Consider the following 18,106-nt stretch of genomic DNA (forward strand, 5'->3'; position numbering starts at 1 on the left):
GATTTACTGAGTGCTGCCTAGGAATATTGTGGAAGATGAATAATAATGAACAAAACAAAATTGGTCCTGGACTCTATGGATCTTGCAGTCTATAAAGCTCATAATTAACAACAATAAAAATAAAAATTATTTAAGTATTATTATGACAACAAAAAGTTTTCTGAGCTAGACGTGGTGGCGCACACCTGTAATCCCAGTGGTTCAAGAGGCTGAGACAGGAGGCTCCTAAGTTCAAAGCCAGCCTCAGCAACAGCAAAGCAATAAGTAACTCAATAAGACCCTTTCTATAAATAAACTACAAAACAGGGCTGGGGCTGGGGCTCAGTGGTCAAGTGCCCCTAAGTTCAATTCCAGGTACCCCCCACCAAAAAAAAAAAAAAAAAAGAATTTTTTGATAAGAGAATAATGGGCAGACCTAATTTAGATATAATGATCAGGGAAGGTTCCTCTGAGGTTATAGGCTAAGATCTTTACTGGAGATAATTGAAAGTCATCCATATGCTAATGATAACTGAACCATGGGAGTGGATGAAATTATCCATGGAGGGGATAAAAAATTAAGGCAAATAACTAGGATAGAACTCTTGAAGAAATGTAGATAAGAGATGAACAGAGAAAAGAGAACCCAAAAAGGAAACAGGATATGTTGATTATAGTGGCAAAGAATATTTCAAGGTGAAGAGAGTACACTTCAAATGCTACTGGGGATCAAATATAAGAATAAACAGTATAATTCACTAGATTTGATAATGATGATGTTATTGGTCCTCTTAGCAAGAGATTCAGTCAGACAAAAGTCAAACTACAAAGGGTTGTGGAAAGATTTAGGAGATAAAGAAAGAGACTAAATGTAGACAAATACCCATCAATGCACTACAAAGTAATGTTCCTTCTCAAGACTTTGTTTAGTGCTCTTGTGATGGAACACCAACGATTATCTTCACATTGCCAAAACCAGTCAACCTTGCTTTATCCTCATCTTTCTTTTTTTTTTTTCTGCCTTTATTTTGTTTATTTTTATGTGGTGCTGAGGATCAAACCCAGGGCCTTGCACATGCTAGGCGAGTACTCACTGCTGAGCCACAACCCCAGCCCCCTCATCTTTCTTGATCTCAATAGTATTTGACCCAACTAATTATTTCTTCTTTCTTAAAAAAATCATCCTTCCTTGGGGCTGGGTCTATGGCTCAGTGGTGGTGCATGTGTCTCGATTGTGTGAGGCCCTGGGTTCGATCCTCAGTACCACATAAATAAAAAATAAAAAGGTATTGTGTCTACCTACAACTAAAAAAATATTTTTAAAAAAAATCATCCTTCCTTGGCTTGACTTCTGGTATACCACTTTCTTTTTGTTTTTATCTTCTTGCTAACATCTCCTTCTCTACCTAGTTGTTAGATATTAAAGGGACTCCTGTTCTTCTAAATTATCTCATCTATTCCCAAGGCTTTAATTAATTAATTATTAATTTTTTTGGTCCTGGGGATTGAACCCTGGGCCTTCCTTACACAAGCTTTATAAGTGAGTTATATCCCCAGCCCAACCCTTTAAATATATATTTTTTTCCTTTTGGGTACTGGGGATTGAACCCAGGGGTGCTTTACCACTAAGCTACATCCCCAGCCCTTTTTATTTTTTCTTCACTAAGTTGCTTAGAGCCTAGCTAAATTGCTAAGGCTGTCCTCCAAATTGTGATCCTTCTACCTCAGCCTCCCAAATTGCTGAGATTACAGGCATGTGCCATTGGGCCCAGCAATCTTTAAATACTATCTATATCCTGACAAGTTCCACATTATATCTCAGTCTAGTTCTTATGCCCTGAGTTCTGGAATCTGCTTTCCTGACTTCTCCACCTGAATTGCTAACAAGCATCTATCTAAAACCTATTATGTACAAGATTATCTTTTCCCCTCAAAGTAATCTTTTCTGTTTGGTAAATGGTGTACTCATTCCACTCAGCTATTCAATACAAAACCCCAAGATATATTTCTTGGTTTCCTTTCTTTTTCTCATTGCCCACATCCAAATCAACAGCAATTTCTAAGCCAGGCATGGTGGTGTACACCTGTAATCCCTGCGGTTTAGGAGGCTGAGACAGGAGGATCATTGAGTTCAAAGCCAGCTCAGCAATAGCAAGGCACTAAGCAACTTGAGACCCTGTCTCTAAATAAAATACAAAAATAGGGCTGGGGATGTGGCTCAGTGGTCGAATGCCCCCAAGTTCAATTCTTGGTACAAAAAAACCCCAGCAATTTCTAATAGTTCTTGCTAGGAAAAATATCTCAGAATTAACTACCCCTCTCCATTTCTGTTGTCACTTTAGCTAAGCAGTTTTGCTAGATTTCCCCTTGGCCTTCTAACTAATCTTCTTGCTTCTATTCTTAACCTCTTTATAGTCCATTCTCCACTCAGCAGCCAGATTCTCTTTTAAAATTATATATCAGATAATCATTTCTTTATATAAAACCCTTCAATGGTATCCTACTGCATTTAGAAGAACTAAACTCCTTTCTTTGGTCTACAGGTACCTCTTTCTGACTTTACCTTAAATAACTTCCCTCCTAACCATCCTTAAAGTGAGAACGTTCATTAATTTGCAAACATTTCTTAAGAATCTAATTTATGTTAAATACCTAATTAGACATTGGGTGTTACAAAAATGTCTGCCTTTGAAAAGTGTATAGTTCAGTGAGTAAATCAGACACATGAACAAATAAAATAAATCACTCTTTCAGAATTAAGTATTTTGCAGTTAAAGGCAAAGTGGGATGTAAGTACAAAGGACAAAACACAATTTCTACCCGCAGAAATCATGGAAAGCTTTTGCCAAATAATAAACAATTACTGTCATGAATTTGAAAGATGATTACTTATGGGTAAAGAGGCAGTCTATGATCTAGGAATAGAAGAAAGCTAACAGATACATACAGAGCTCTCAAATACCTTCAAAAACTTATCTAGAAGTAAGTAAAGAATGCAAAACAGGCAGCTTGATTAACTATCGTGCAGACTATGGAAGAAAAAGGCTCTTGTTAAGTCATTACAGAGACTGGGAATACAAATGCATATTCAGAGATACTTCTATTCATTCATTTAACAACAGTATTTTGAGTGTACACTATACATCAGGAACTAGTCAATAAAAACAATAAACAAAACCAACCAAATCTGTCTTCATGGAGCTTATATTCCAGTGTAGACTTCAGACAATACACAGATACATAATACAATTACAGAGATAAGAGCTATGATGAGAAATAAAGCAGGTTAAGGAATAGGAAATGTTGAGGCTAGCTGGGTATGGTGGTACACACCTGTAATCTGTGAGATTCAAGAGGTTGAGGTAGGGGGATCACAAATTTGAAGCCAGCCTCAGAAACTTTGTGAGACTCTCAGTGACTTAGTAAGATTCTGTCTCAAAAGAAAAAAATAAAAAGGTCTGGGGATATGGCTAAGTTGTACAGCACCTCTGTACCAAAAAAAATCTTAAAAAGAGGAAGAACATTGGGCTACTTTAAGATATTGGAGTCTGTAAAGGTCTAACTGAAAAACAAGTTTTGAGCAGATATCTAAATGAAGCAATCTAGGTATAACATGGGATCAGTTATTCAACTTCCCAGATTAGGAAAACATTTTTAGACTTTGCTGACTTCACCAAACTGGTCCTTCACTGAAGTGATGATTAACTGACCCTTTCTATTTATTTTATCTTGATTATTTGACCATGTATGATTGGTTCTCTGATTAGACAGGTTAAGATTCAGACTACATACGATTTCTCTACTGATCATTAACTAACCCTGAGTTTAGTTATTAACCAAAGGTCTGCTCTTTCTCTTGTTCATGTGACCTAGTTTACATTTATCCTTGAGTCTCAGCTGCATTTTATCTCCTCATAATGTTAAACATAGTATCAAATATGATGGCTTACCTAAGCAACTAAAGACAAGACACAAAGTTTTAATTCTCCTCATTCTATCTCCAGAGGGATACTAAAGAAAAATGATGTCTACTATATTCAGTAAGAAAATAACCAAGGATCACCTTCATGTTTAGAAGAGAGGTATTCTCATAAGAAGGGGCTGTAGCTTATGTAGCTCAATGGTAAGGCATTTGCCTGGCCCATACAATGCTCTGGATTCCATCCTCAGAACCACAACAAAGAAGAAAAAAAAAAGAGTGCAGAGAAGAAACAGTGATAGAGTCTCAAGAAATATGCCAAGATAGGAATACCACAGATTACAAAATAATCTCAGTGGATAACTAGAATAGAAAGGAAAAGCCAAAGTGTTTTATAACATGGATGTAGCTCAGTGGCAGAGCGCTTGCCTAAGCATGTATGAGGCACTGGGTTCACTCCTCAGCACTACATAAAAATAAAAGACATTCTGTCCATCTACCACTATAAATAAATTTAAAAAAATGAATGAATGAATGAATAAATAAATAAATAAAAATGGCAATTTCTGTCAAATGATTGTTCTGCCTTCTCCTTACCTTCTTCTACATTCCTATTGCTACTAACAAAGTCAAAGGTTTTCCAACGATGGGGTATCAGGAAAGGAGAAAAAATTTCTAAAATGCAGGCAACTAGTTATAAACTCCAAGTGAAAAGTTAAATATTATTGGAAAGGTTATTGAAAAATTAAAATCAAGAACAAAGCATACCTTCATAAACTTAGGTATATAAGCAAAAGGTTGAGAAATAAAACCAAGTCCATTGTTTATATGACCAAGCCCTTTTTCTTTTTGGTATTAGGATTTGAACCCAGGGTTGCTCAACCACTGAGCTACATCCCTAGCCCTTTTTTGTATTTAGAGACAGGGTCTCACAGAGTTGCTTAGGGTCTTGATAACTTGCTGAGGCTGGCTTTGAACTCACAATCCTCCTGCCTCAGCCACCCGAGTCACTGGGATTACAGGTGTGCTCCACCATGCCCCGCCAAGCCTATATATTTAAAGCAATTTTTAGAAGATGCATCTATCTGCAGAGAAAGATGATAAAACTCCCTAGGATATCTTTTAGTCTTAGGACCTACTTAGTAGAACTAGGAAAAACAAAGCAAGATTTAATTATATAGTGATTTTTATAGCCTTTCACAGATTCTGGGTCAGTTAAAAAGTTAACTGGTTGAGATCTGTATCATCAAGGAAGACAACAAAGAGAGCAATTTCTTCCATTGTGTTCAAATGCAGTGTAAAGAGAACCTCTGATAAAAGAATAAGATGCAATTAGAATTTGCCTGGAAAATCGTATTTTATTAACTTTAATTTTTCATACCTGAGAGATATGACTAAAATACTGCAAAGCTGTCTCCACAGGGCTTTTGAAGAACATCTTCTCCTGAGGTTTTAGCTATGAAGAAAATAAAACACACAATGATAATATCCACAATGGAATGAAATAAAATATTTCTTTTATATTTTTACTATTGCTCTGTGTAAGTTTTTTTTTTTCCTTTCTTTTCTTTTTTTCCCCTAATCATTGTAATTTATACATACTTCCTACAGGTCAGGATTAGGGTATGATGTTGATGCCAGATTTAAAATTAGGTAGTCAGTGTAGTTAGGTAAATCGGGTCTAATATCGAGTGAAATCTAAAACGGAGGCCATGTTGAGAATGAATTTCCGGAAAAGCTGAGCAACTCTCGGAATGTTAATTAAGCCCAAAAAACAGCCCCCAACAGATTTGAAGACAGCCCATCCCAAAGAAATGTTAATGAAGCCCAGGATACAGCCCCCAACAGATTTGGAGATAGCCCATCCCAAAGAAATGTTAATAAACAGCAAACTTGACTCGGAAATGCCCAGATTACTTCTTTGGCTCACCTGTGTCCCAACCCTTCCCACCTACATTCCATCACCAAAAACTATAAAAAGGGGAACACATTCGCCCTTCAACGAATTCCACCTCTTGGGTCCCCTTCTTCTTCCAGGAGAAGTCTTTCTGCTGTCCTTTAATAAACTTCTAATTTTCCACTCTGACCTTGCCTCGGCGTGCTTCTCTGGTGTTATTCTTCAACATTGGGGAAGCAAGGACTTGTCACCGGTCAACAGCAGTAACAATGGTTTGTGGCAAAAGAAAAAAACTTACATTATCAGAAAGAGCCAGATGTTTGCAAGGAGTTCCACAAACAGCACATTTTTCTGGGAGAAAAAGAGAAAAATGTTTGGTCTCATTGGCATGAGGGAAGATTTTCCTAGAGTACATGGTAACAGTCAAGTAGGCTAGCAAAAAAACAAAGGGGTTCTCAATTTAGAATACCATAATACTATAAAAGGGCCTCAACCTAAGCTCTGTTCTCTAAATCAGTATTTCCAAACTAATATGCCTAAGAATAAGTAAGACTTTCACAGAGTACCTCTACTCATCTCCTCTTTTTTTTTTAATTCCTAATTTTTTTGTGTGTGAGACAGCAGAGACAATTCTAACCCCAAAAGGAATACCAAAGTACTGGTAAGAGCACCAGAGTACCAATGATTTAATTTTAAGTTACTCTTTTATCCTATCTACCAACAGCAGGCACACAGTGAGTACAGCCTGAAATGCCCTCATTACTCCTGTTGTCACTTTGCTAATATTCCTAGGTCTTGCTTTGAAGTTCTCCTTTTATTCACCAATCTGAAAGGAACAAAAATTAAATTTCTAATCTTTCCTTGTATATTGAAACTTTAGTAATGGTGCTGGTTATCAATTAAGATAAATTCTATGTCAGGAGAAATCACATGGATTATGCTTCACAGAGACAAACTACTCCAACAGGAGTTGCTGTTATCATATAGCAAACCAGTTTGTTACATTAGCAGATAACTTACAAAGCTCATGGGATTAACATAGAGAAAAATCTTCTCCAGAGGCTAACCTAATCTGACTGTTCTTTCCTTGGGAAATAAATGTTTTCCCCACTTTGCTCTCCATATTGTTTCCGTTGTGAATATTTTTGCCCGAATCTGAAAACAGTAAAGTTACTTACCCAGAGTCACACACTTTTTACAGAAAATATGGCCACAGCTGGTAACAAAGAAATGGGCCCCATCTTTTCGGAAACATTGGTTGCAGTGAAACCAATCCATTCTGGAGCAGATAAAGAAAAAAGAATAAAATGGGGCCTAATATAACTATTTGTTTTAAAACCTATGTAACACTGTTTGCTGAGTTTCTGATTGCTTATTGGGATGCTCATCATTGTCGGCATTCCAACTGACTGTAAAGAAAGTATGTATACTTATAAAATGAGAAAAAGCAGACTGAAGATTATGTTATAGATATACATACATCACATATATATATATATATATATATATATATATATTTAATATATTTTTAAAATAGGAAAACTATGGTGAGATTATTTGTGTGTATTTTGCCTTTCCAAGTTTTTTGGATTAATTTATATAATTAGAAATTAATTTGTATAATTAGAAAAAATGATCTTAAAAAATGAAAAACCAGAGGCTGGGGTTATAGCTTAGTGGCAGAGTGCTTGCCTAGCATGAGTAAGGCACTGGGTTCAATCTTCAGCACCACATAAAAATAAATAAAATAAAGGACAGTGTCCATCTAAAACTAAAAGAAATATTTTTTTAAAAAAAAGGAAGAAGAAAAAGAAAAACCAGCCAGGCATGGTGGCACATGCCTGTAATCTCAGTGGCTCAGGAGCCTGAGGCAGGAGGATCACAAGTTCAAAGCCAGCCCCAGCAACTTCATGAGGCCCTGAGCAACTTAGCAAGACCCTGTTTCAAAATAAAATATAAAAAAGGTCTGGGGATGTGGCTCAGTGGTTAAGTGCCCCTGGGTTCAATCCCTGTTACAATAGAAAAAAGAAAAGCCATCTATTTCTTTCTTCACTGTTTCCTGTGATTCGGCAAAAGTAAAGCCAAGAGGAGGTAGTGGGCCAGTTGTAGATCACATAGGACATATTTTATGTAAGGGGAACAGAGTTGATGAATGATAATATGGTCTCAGTTTATACACTTTTCCTTCTGCTCTACAGAAACTCAGAATCATAGATCTGGATGGGCCTTGAAAATCATTTAATGTTGTGTCCAATTTTATCTTTTCCAAAAGATGTACGTGATGATTGTTGAAATTAAATAATCTGTCCTGAGTTCTTTTTTTTTTTTTTTAAGTTGTAGTTGGACACTATACCTTTATTTTATTTATTTATGTGGTGCTAAGGATAGAACCCTGGGCCTCACATGTGCTAGGCAAGCACTCTACTGCTGAGCCACAACCTCAGCCCCCTTTTTTAAAAATATATATGTGTGTGTGTGTGTGTGTTTTAAGTTGCCAATGGACCTTTATTTGTTTAAGTGTGGAGCTGAGAATCCAACCCAGTGCCTCCCACATGCTAGGCAAGCATTATATCACTGAGCTACAATACCAGCCCTGGAGTTGTATCTTTAATTAGTGGCAGTTCTAAGATTAGAATCTGTCTCCGGGGCTGGGGATATAGCTCTGTTGGTGGTGTGCTTACCTTGCATATACAAGGCCCTGGGTTCAACCCCCAGCATCACACACACACACACACACAAAAAAAAAAAAAAAAAAGAAAAAGAAAAAAAATCTGAGTCTCTTGATTCCCTGTGTAATGTTTTTTGTTCCCACATTAAATATTACCTTTTTATTAGACATGGAAGCCACACATCCTGTATTTTCTGCCAATTTCAATTTTGTATAAGTATACATGACTTAGCACTTCGTTGGAATTTACTTTTTTTTTTTTTTTTGGTGGGGGGAGGTACTTAGCAATGGAACCCAGAACCTCACATATGCTAGGCAAGCACTCTTATCACTCAGCTACATCTCCAATGCTTTTTTTTTATTTTGGTTCAAGGTCTTGATAAATATCCCAGGCTGACCTCAAATTTGCAATCCTTCTGCCTCAGCCACCAGAGATGCTGGGATTACAGGCCTGGCTTTTTAGTGGGATTTTTAAATCAAGAAATCAACATATCAGTGGGATCTGAGGCAAATGCCTAACCCCAGGTCCTTTGGAGGTTAAGGCAGGAGGATCCCAAGTTCTAGGTCAGCCTCAACAACTTGGCAAGACACTATTTCAAAATAAAAAATAAAAAGGGCTGGGGATGTAGCTCAGCCATACAGCAATCCAAGGTTCAATCCCCAGCATTCCCCCAAAAGAGAAAACATTGACATATCAAAAACATAGAACTATATCATACCTCCTAAATGAAATCCTGTTTAATTGTTTAATAAATATGCTATTTAAGGATATACTTATTAGTGTGATTTCCTTTAAAATTAAACTGGAGGGGCTGGGGTTGGGGCTCAGTGGTAGAGCCCTTGTCTAGCAAGTGTGAAACACTGGGTTTGATCCTCAGCGCCACATAAAAATAAATAAATAAAGTAAAGGTATTGTGCCCATCTATAACTAAAAATATTTTTAAAAAAGAATGAATGAGGGGCTAGGGTTGTGGCTCACCTGGATTGATCCTCAGAACCATATAAAAATAAATAAACAAAATAAAGGTATTTAAAAAAACACATTTGTCTAAAAAAAAGAAAAGAAAAAGAAAGAAAGAATGAGGCACGCCTGCAATCTCAGTGGCTCCAGAGGCTGAGGCAGGAGGATCGCGAGTTCAAAGCCAGCCTAGCAAAAGCGAGGTGCTCAGCAACTCAGTGAGACCCTGACTCTAAATAAAATACAAAATAGGGCTGGGGATGGGGCTCAGTGGGCGAGTGCCCCTGAGTTCAATCCCCAGTACCAAAAAAAAAAAAAAAAAAAAAGAAAGAAAGAAAAAGAAAAAAATAAAAAGAATGAGACTAGTTTGCACCACACTTTAATAATTTTGTCACAAAAGGAAAGATTTACCATAAAAACTTATGAATAAATAATCCTACAAAAAGGCATCCCACAGTGCCACGAGCGTCAGATCCCCACAGTTCACTAACTTCTAACCCATAGTGAGTCTGAAGAGGTAGTGGAAAGGCCCGATGAGGACAAAACTCGCCTCGTTTCTGGGGGTGACGAGGTTTCAGTAACCGCAAATTTCCCCTAAATTCTTTTTCTACTTTCCTTCCCAAACAGCTTAGCTGCTGTCATCCAGAAGACCTCCGGTTTCATGGAAGCATCCAGTCCTCCTCAGGAAGAGCAGGAAAAGGCGGGAAAATTAAGAGCGGGCCTGGCGCTGCTGTGAGGCAGACAGAGCGTGGCCATGGGCGCGTGCACGCGAGTGGGTGGGCTGGCGGTGTGCTAAGCGAGTGGGTGGGGCTCCGGCCGTGCGTCAGGAGTGGGCGGGGCCTGGGCAGAGTGTTCTGCTAATACTTCAAGAACGTTCACCGCTTTTGAAAACTGGGCCCTCAGGAGGGAGGGCTGGGGTTGTGGCTCAGCGGTGGAGAGCTCGCCCAATCCTCAGCACCACGTAATGAATAAGTAAAACAAAGGTGTTGTGTCCAACTACAACTAAAAATACATATTAAAAAAAAAAAAGGCTGGGGATGTGGCTCAAGCGGTAGCGCGCTCGCCTGGCATGTGCAGGGCGCTGGGTTCGATCCTCAGCACCACATAAAAAAAAAATAAAGATGTTGTGTCCACCGAAAACTAAAAAATATAAAAATAAATAAATATCTAAAAATTCTCTCTCTCTCTCTCTCTCTTAAAAAAAAAAAGAAAGATAAAGACCTGGAGTCGATAAACCGGGCATGGTGAAGCATTCCTGTAATGCCAGTGGCTTGGGAGGCTGAGACAGAAGGATCGGCAAGTTCAAAGCCAGCCTTAGCAACTGCGAAGCACTAAGCAACTCAGTGAGACCCTGTCTCTAAATAAAATACAAAATAGGGCTGGGGACGTGGCTCAGTGGTAAAGTGCCCCTGAGTTCAATTCTTGAACTTTTGATACTGGCAAAAAAAAAAAAAAAAAGGTGGGGGGAGGACGAATGATGATTATGATCTAATCTTGTACGTTACTGTGAAAGCAAAAAGGTAAAAATAAACCTAATAATGTTCCAATAAATGACGGAACACACTAGAAAATGTGGTCACAAAGCAGACAAAAATTTTAACCTTGCACTCAATAATAAAACAAAATAATGGATGCTTTGAAAGAATGGTATAAATCAGAACTGGAAAACGTCAAAGATGATGTGGTTAGGACACTGTTGGATATTAAATGAGAACCAAAAATTCTCTCAGAAATAAAAAGTAATAACCTAGTTAAAGAACCATAAGCTTAAAAGGAGAAAATTTTTTTCTTTTAAAAAGAAATAAGGGCTGGGGATGTGGCTCAAGCGGTAGCGCGCTCGCCTGGCATGCGTGCGGCCCGGGTTCGATCCTCAGCACCACATACCAACAAAGATGTTGTGTCCGCCGAGAACTAAAAAATAAATATTAAAAAAAAAATTCTCTCTCTCTCTCTCCCCTCTCTCACTCTCTCTTTAAAAAAAAAAAAAAAAAGAAAGAAAGATAAAAGTTTTCTAAATATAAAAAACAACCAAAAAAGATTTTATACACATTTTCATTCCTCCAAAGAAAACTAAAGCAATGTATCAGAACATTATATTTAACATTTATATTCTGAGAAATTTTTCCAGAAATAACACGAGTTCTACATATTGAAAGTCCTTATTGTGTTATGGTTTGGATCTGGACTGTGACCAAAAGGTTTATTAGTTGAAGGCTTGGTCCTTCAGAGGTGAAACTCTTAGGAAGTGATTTGATCATGAGGGCTCTGACCTCATCATGGATTAATCCATGAGGGATTAATAATGTGATGGCATCATTGGAGCAGGGGGAACTGTAGAAGGGAGGGCCTAGTTGAAGGAAATAGGTCACCTCACCAGTGGCATGCCCTGGAAGGATCTGTTTTGTCCCTAGTCCGCCCTTCCCCATATCTATCTGTGTGTGTGTGTGAGTGTGTGTGTGTTTGTGTGTGTCTCTTTTTATTTGGGGGATTGGGGGATGGGAGGATGTCCTGAGGATTGAACTCAGAGTTCCACCACCACAGAGTCACATCCTCAACCCTTTTTTTTTTTTTTGGGGTGCCAAAGATTGAACCCAGGGGTGCTCAACCACTGAGCCACATCCCCAGCCCTTTTTCGTGTTTTATTTAGAGAAAGGGTTTCACTGAGTTGCTTAGGGCCTTGCTAAATTGCTGAGGCTGGCTTTGAACACATGATCCTCCTGCCTCAGCCTCCCTAGCCCTAGGATTACAGGCATGCAACACTGCACCCAGCCTTCAACCTTCAATCCTTTTTATTTTGAGACAGAGTCTAAGTTGTCCTGCTGGCCTTGAACTTGCAATCCTCCTGACTTGGACTCTCAAATTGCTGCGACTATAGGCCTGTGCCACCAGGCCCTGATCCCAGAACACCTTTTTTTTTTTTTTTTTGGTCATGCCCTTCTTTCTTGATGTCCTACCTTATCTCAGGTACAAAGCAATGGAGCTGGGAGACCAGGGACTGAAACCTCTGAAATGGTCAGCCAGTATAAATCTTTCCTCATTTAAGTCATTTTTCACAGGTATGTTGGTCACAGTGACTACAAAGCTAACACACCATGTATAAGACAAAACTGATCCAGAAATGTCAAACCAAGACATTTTCTGGGAAAACTACTGGATTATAAAGAAAAGGAAAAAACTTTTGAGCATCCACACAAAAAGTATTAGTCATTTACAGGGAAAAGGAATGAAATTGATCAGCTTTCTCCACAGCAGCATCTTATGCTGGAAACAAAACAATGAAACACCATTTTCTTTTTTTTTTTAATTTTTTTTAATTTTTTTATTGGTTGTTCACAACATTACAAAGCTCTTGACATATCATATTTCATACATTATATTGAAGTGGGTTATGAACCCCCATTTTTACCCCAAATGCAGATTGCAGAATCACGTCGGTTACACATCCACAATTTTACATAATGCCCTATTAGTAATTGTTGTATTCTGCTACCTTTCCTATCCCCTACTATCCCCCCTCCCCTCCCCTCCCATCTTCTCTCTCTACCCCATCTACTGTAATTCATTTCTCTCCTGGTTTATTTTCCCATTCCCCTCACAACCTCTTATATGTAATTTTGTATAGCAATGAGGGTCTCCCTTCATTTCCATGCAATTTCCCTTTTCTCTCCCTTTCCCTCCCATCTCATGTCTCTGTTTAATGTTAATCTTTTCTTCCTGCTCTTCCTCCCTGCTCTGTTCATAGTTGCTCTCATTATATCAAAGAAGACATTTGGTATTTGTTTTTTAGGGATTGGCTAGCTTCACTAAGCATAATCTGCTCTAGTGCCATCCATTTCCCTGCAAATTCCATGATTTTGTCATTTTTTAGTGCTGCATAGTACTCCATTGTGTATAGATGCCACATTTTTTTTATCCATTCATCTATTGAAGGGCATCTGGGTTGGTTCCACAGTCTAGCTATTGTGAATTGTGCTGCTATGAACATCGATGCAGCCGTATCCCTATAGTGCGCTCTTTTAAGGTCCTCAGGGAATAGTCCGAGAAGGGCAATAGCAGGGTCAAATGGTGGTTCCATTCCCATCTTTCCCAGGAATCTCCAAACTGCTTTCCAAATTGGCCGCACCAATTTGCAGTCCCACCAGCAATGTACAAGTGTACCCTTTTCCCCACATCCTCGCCAGCACTTGTTGTTGTTTGACTTCATAGTGGCTGTCAATCTTACTGGAGTGAGATGGTATCTTAGGGTGGTTTTGATTTACATTTCTCTGACTGCTAGAGATGGTGAGCATTTTTTCATGTACTTGTTGATTGATTGTATATCCTCCCCTGAGAAGTGTCTGTTCAGGTCCTTGGCCCATTTGTTGATTGGGTGATTTGTTATCTTATTGTCTAATTTTTTGAGTTCTTTGTATACTCTGGATATTAGGGCTCTATCTGAAGTGTGAGGAGTAAAAATTTGTTCCCAGGATGTAGGCTCCCTATTTACCTCTCTTATTGTTTCTCTTGCTGAGAAAAAACTTTTTAGTTTAAGTAAGTCCCATTTGTTGATTCTTGTTATTAACTCTTGTGGTATGGGCGTCCTATTAAGGAATTTGGAGCCCGACCCCACAATATGTAGATCGGAGCCAACTTTTTCTTCTATCAGACGCAGAGTCTCTGATTTGATATCAAGCTCCTTGATCCATTTTGAGTTAACTTTTGTGCATGGCGAGAGAAAGGGATTCAGTTTCATTTTGTTGCATATGGATTTCCAGTTTTCCCAGCACCATTTGTTGAAGATGCTATCCTTCCTCCATTGCATGCTTTTAGCCCCTTTATCAAATATAAGATAGTTGTAACTTTGTGGATTAGTCTCTGTGTCCTCTATTCTATACCATTGGTCCACCCGCCTGTTTTGGTACCAGTACCATGCTGTTTTTGTCACTATTGCTCTGTAATATAGTTTGAAATCTGGTATCGCTATACCGCCTGATTCACACTTCCTGCTTAGAATTGCTTTTGCTATTCTGGGTCTTTTATTTTTCCATATGAATTTCATGATTGCTTTATCTATTTCTACAAGAAATGCCGTTGGGATTTTGATTGGCATTGCATTAAACCTATAGAGAACTTTTGGTAATATCGCCATTTTGATGATGTTAGTTCTGCCTATCCATGAACAGGGTATATTTTTCCATCTTCTAAGATCTTCTTCTACTTCTCTCTTTAGGGTTCTGTAGTTTTCATTGTATAAATCTTTCACCTCTTTTGTTAGGTTGATTCCCAAGTAGTTTATTTTTTTTTTTTTTGAGGATATTGTGAATGGAGTGTTTTTCCTCATTTCCATTTCAGAAGTTTTGTCGCTGATATACAGAAATGCCTTTGATTTATGCGTGTTGATTTTATATCCTGCCACTTTGCTGAATTCATTTATTAGTTCTAGTAGTTTCTTTGTAGACCCTTTTGGGTCTTCTAGGTATAGAATCATGTCATCTGCAAATAGTGATAATTTAAGTTCTTCTTTTCCAATTTTTATGCCTTTAATTTCTTTCGTCTGTCTAATTGCTCTGGCCAGTGTTTCGAGAACTATATTGAATAGAAGTGGTGATAGAGGGCATCCCTGTCTTGTTCCGGATTTTAGAGGGAATGCCTTCAACTTTTGTCCATTCAGAATGATGCTAGCCTGAGGCTTAGCATAGATAGCTTTTACAATGTCAAGGTAAGTTCCTGTAATCCCTAGTTTTTCTAATGTTTTGAACATAAAGGGATGCTGTACTTTGTCGAATGCTTTCTCTGCATCTATCGAGATGATCATATGGTTCTTATCTTTAAGTCTATTGATGTGGTGAATAACATTTATTTTTATTTTTTTTTTAAAGAGAGAGTGAGAGAGGAGAGAGAGAGAGAGAGAGAGAGAGAGAGAGAGAGAATTTTTAATATTTATTTTTTAGTTCTCGGCGGACACAACATCTTTGTTTGTATGTGGTGCTGAGGATCGAACCCGGGTCGCACGCATGCCAGGCGAGCGCGCTACCGCTTGAGCCACATCCCCAGCCCCTGAATAACATTTATTGATTTCCGTATGTTGAACCATCCTTGCATCCCAGGGATGAATCCTACTTGATCATGGTGCACAATATTTTTGATGTGTTTTTGTATTCGATTTGCCAGAATTTTATTGAGGATTTTTGCATCTAGGTTCATTAGAGATATTGGTCTGTAGTTTTCTTTCTTTGAGGTGTCTTTGTCTGGTTTCGGAATCAGGGTGATGTTGGCCTCATAGAATGAATTTGGAAGAGCTCCCTCTTTTTCTATTTCCTGAAATAACTTGAAAAGTATTGGTATTAATTCTTCTTTAAAGGTTTTGTAAAACTCCGCTGTATACCCATCCGGTCCTGGGCTTTTTTTGGTTGGTAGTCTTTTGATGGCTTCTTCAATTTCATCCATTGATATTGGTCTGTTCAAATTGTGTGTATCCTCCTGACTCAGTCTGGGCAAATCATATGACTTAAGAAATTTATCGATGTCTTCACTATCTTCTATTTTATTGGAATATAGATTTTCAAAATAATTTCTAATTGTCTTCTGTATTTCTGTAGCATCTGTTGTGATATTGCCTTTTTCATCCCGTATGTTAGTAATTTGAGTTCTCTCTCTTCTTCTCTTTGTTAGCATGGCTAAAGGTCTGTCGATCTTATTTATTTTTTCGAAGAACCAACTTTTAGTTTTGTTAATTTTTTCAATAGTTTCTTTTGTTTCAATTTCATTGATTTCCGCTCTGTTTTTCATTATTTCTTGCCTTCTGCTACATTTGCTGTTGTTTTGCTCTTCCTTTTCTAGGGCTTTGAGATGAAGTGTGAGCTCATTTATTTGTTGTTTTTTTCTTTTTTTGAGGAATGACCACCAGGCGATGAATTTTCCTCTTAAAACTGCTTTCATTGTGTCCCATAGATTCCGATATGTTGTGTCTGTATTTTCATTTATCTCTAAGAATTTTTGATTTCCTCCTTTATGTCTTCTGTAACCCATTGATCATTCAGTAACATATTGTTCATTTTCCATGTGATGTAGGATTTTTCCTTCCTTCTTTTATCATTGATTTCCAGTTTCATTCCATTATGATCAGATAAAATGCATGGTATTATCTCCACCCCTTTATATTTACTGAGGGTTGCCCTATGGCATAATATATGGTCTATTTTTGAGAAGGATCCATGTGCTGCTGAGAAAAAAGTATATCCATTTGATGATGGTTGATATATTCTATATATGTCAGTTAAGTCTAGGCTATTGATTGTGATATTGAGTTCTATAGTTTCTTTATTCAACTTTTGTTTGGAGGATCTGTCCAATGGTGAGAGAGGTGTGTTGAAGTCACCCATAATTATTGTGTTGTGGTCTATTTGATTTTTGAACTTGAGGAGAATTTGTTTTATGAATGTCGCAGCACCATTATTTGGTGCATAAATATTGATAATTGTTATGTCTTGTTGCTGAATGGTTCCTTTTAACAGTATATAATGACCTTCTTTATCCCTTTTGATTAACTTAGTCTTGAAGTCGATTTTATTCGATATGAGGATGGCCACCCCTGCTTGCTTACGAGGACCCTGTGCATGGTATATTTTTTCCCAACCTTTTACCTTGAGCCTGTGTATGTCTTTTCCAATCATTTTCTTTTTTTGTTTTGTTTTGTTTTTGTTTTTGAAACAACATTTTCAAAGAAAGAAAATATCCAAGAATTTTACATTTGCTCATATTTTTTTCAGGTATAAAGGCTGCTAACAAAAAGTGTGAATATGAAGTTTTCCTAAGGAATTCATTAGTATAGTGGTTCTTAAACTTTTGTTTCTAGGAGTCCTTTACATTTAAAAAATTATTGAAGATCCACTTCACCCCCAGAGAACTTTTTTTTAATGTGAATTGTATCAATCAATATTTACCCAGTTAGCAAATAAAAGTGAGAAACTTAAAAATATTTATTAATTCATATGAAAACAATAATAAACCCATTACATGTTAACATAAATAACCTATGAAAATCATATTTATCAAACAAAAATATTCATCAAAGAGTAGCTTTTTAAAAAATATTTTGTAATTGCTTGTGTAACTTAGTAGACAAAAGATGGAACCACACTATAGGTAATCATTTAAGATTGTTCCTTTTTTTCCTTTACACTCAGGATAATTTCTTTACTTGAAATTATATATATATATATATACACACACACATACATACACACACACACACACATATATATATATTGTAAATGGACCTTTATTTTGTTTATTTATATGTGGTGCTGATAATCCACCCCAGTGCCTCACACATGCTAGCAAGCGTTCTGCCGCTGAGCCACAACCCCAGCCCCCATGTTTGTTTTTTAATTTATTCTATGAATTTTTGTCTTTCAATTCATCTAAATTTAATGTAATTATTTACAGTTAGGACACAAGTATGCTATTTTGTTTGTTATCTGTTTATTCCTCTATTTTTCATTCCCGTTTCAAATATTTTGCTTTCCTATGGGTTACCTGAACATTTCTTAGAATTCCACTTTTATGTATCTATAATGTATTTTTATGTAGAGTCTTAGTGATCGCTCTAGACATTACCATACATAACATCTCTTATTGTACATAACAAGCCTAGTGGTGTCAACATAATTCAGTGTGAAACATAATTAGAAAACTCAAGAGAAG

General features: G+C 37.3%; 1 protein-coding gene across 1 annotated transcript in view; it reads right to left on the minus strand.

Moving 5' to 3' along the window:
• The window catches only part of RNF212B (ring finger protein 212B), a 30,060-nt gene extending 22,978 nt beyond the window's left edge, over window positions 1–7,082 (minus strand). The window contains exons 1-3 of the mRNA XM_081292277.1: window positions 6,974–7,082; window positions 6,094–6,146; window positions 5,280–5,354 (exon numbers count right to left, since the gene is read on the minus strand). Coding sequence (XP_081148403.1) covers window positions 5,280–5,354; window positions 6,094–6,146; window positions 6,974–7,073 — 228 coding nt within the window. The 5' untranslated portion in view covers window positions 7,074–7,082. The remainder of the gene's footprint in view (window positions 1–5,279; window positions 5,355–6,093; window positions 6,147–6,973) is intronic.
• Between the last annotated feature and the right edge of the window lie 11,024 nt (window positions 7,083–18,106).

This window comes from Spermophilus citellus (genome assembly GCF_964194105.1).
Source record: "Spermophilus citellus genome assembly, chromosome: 4".
NCBI lineage: Eukaryota > Metazoa > Chordata > Mammalia > Rodentia > Sciuridae > Spermophilus > Spermophilus citellus.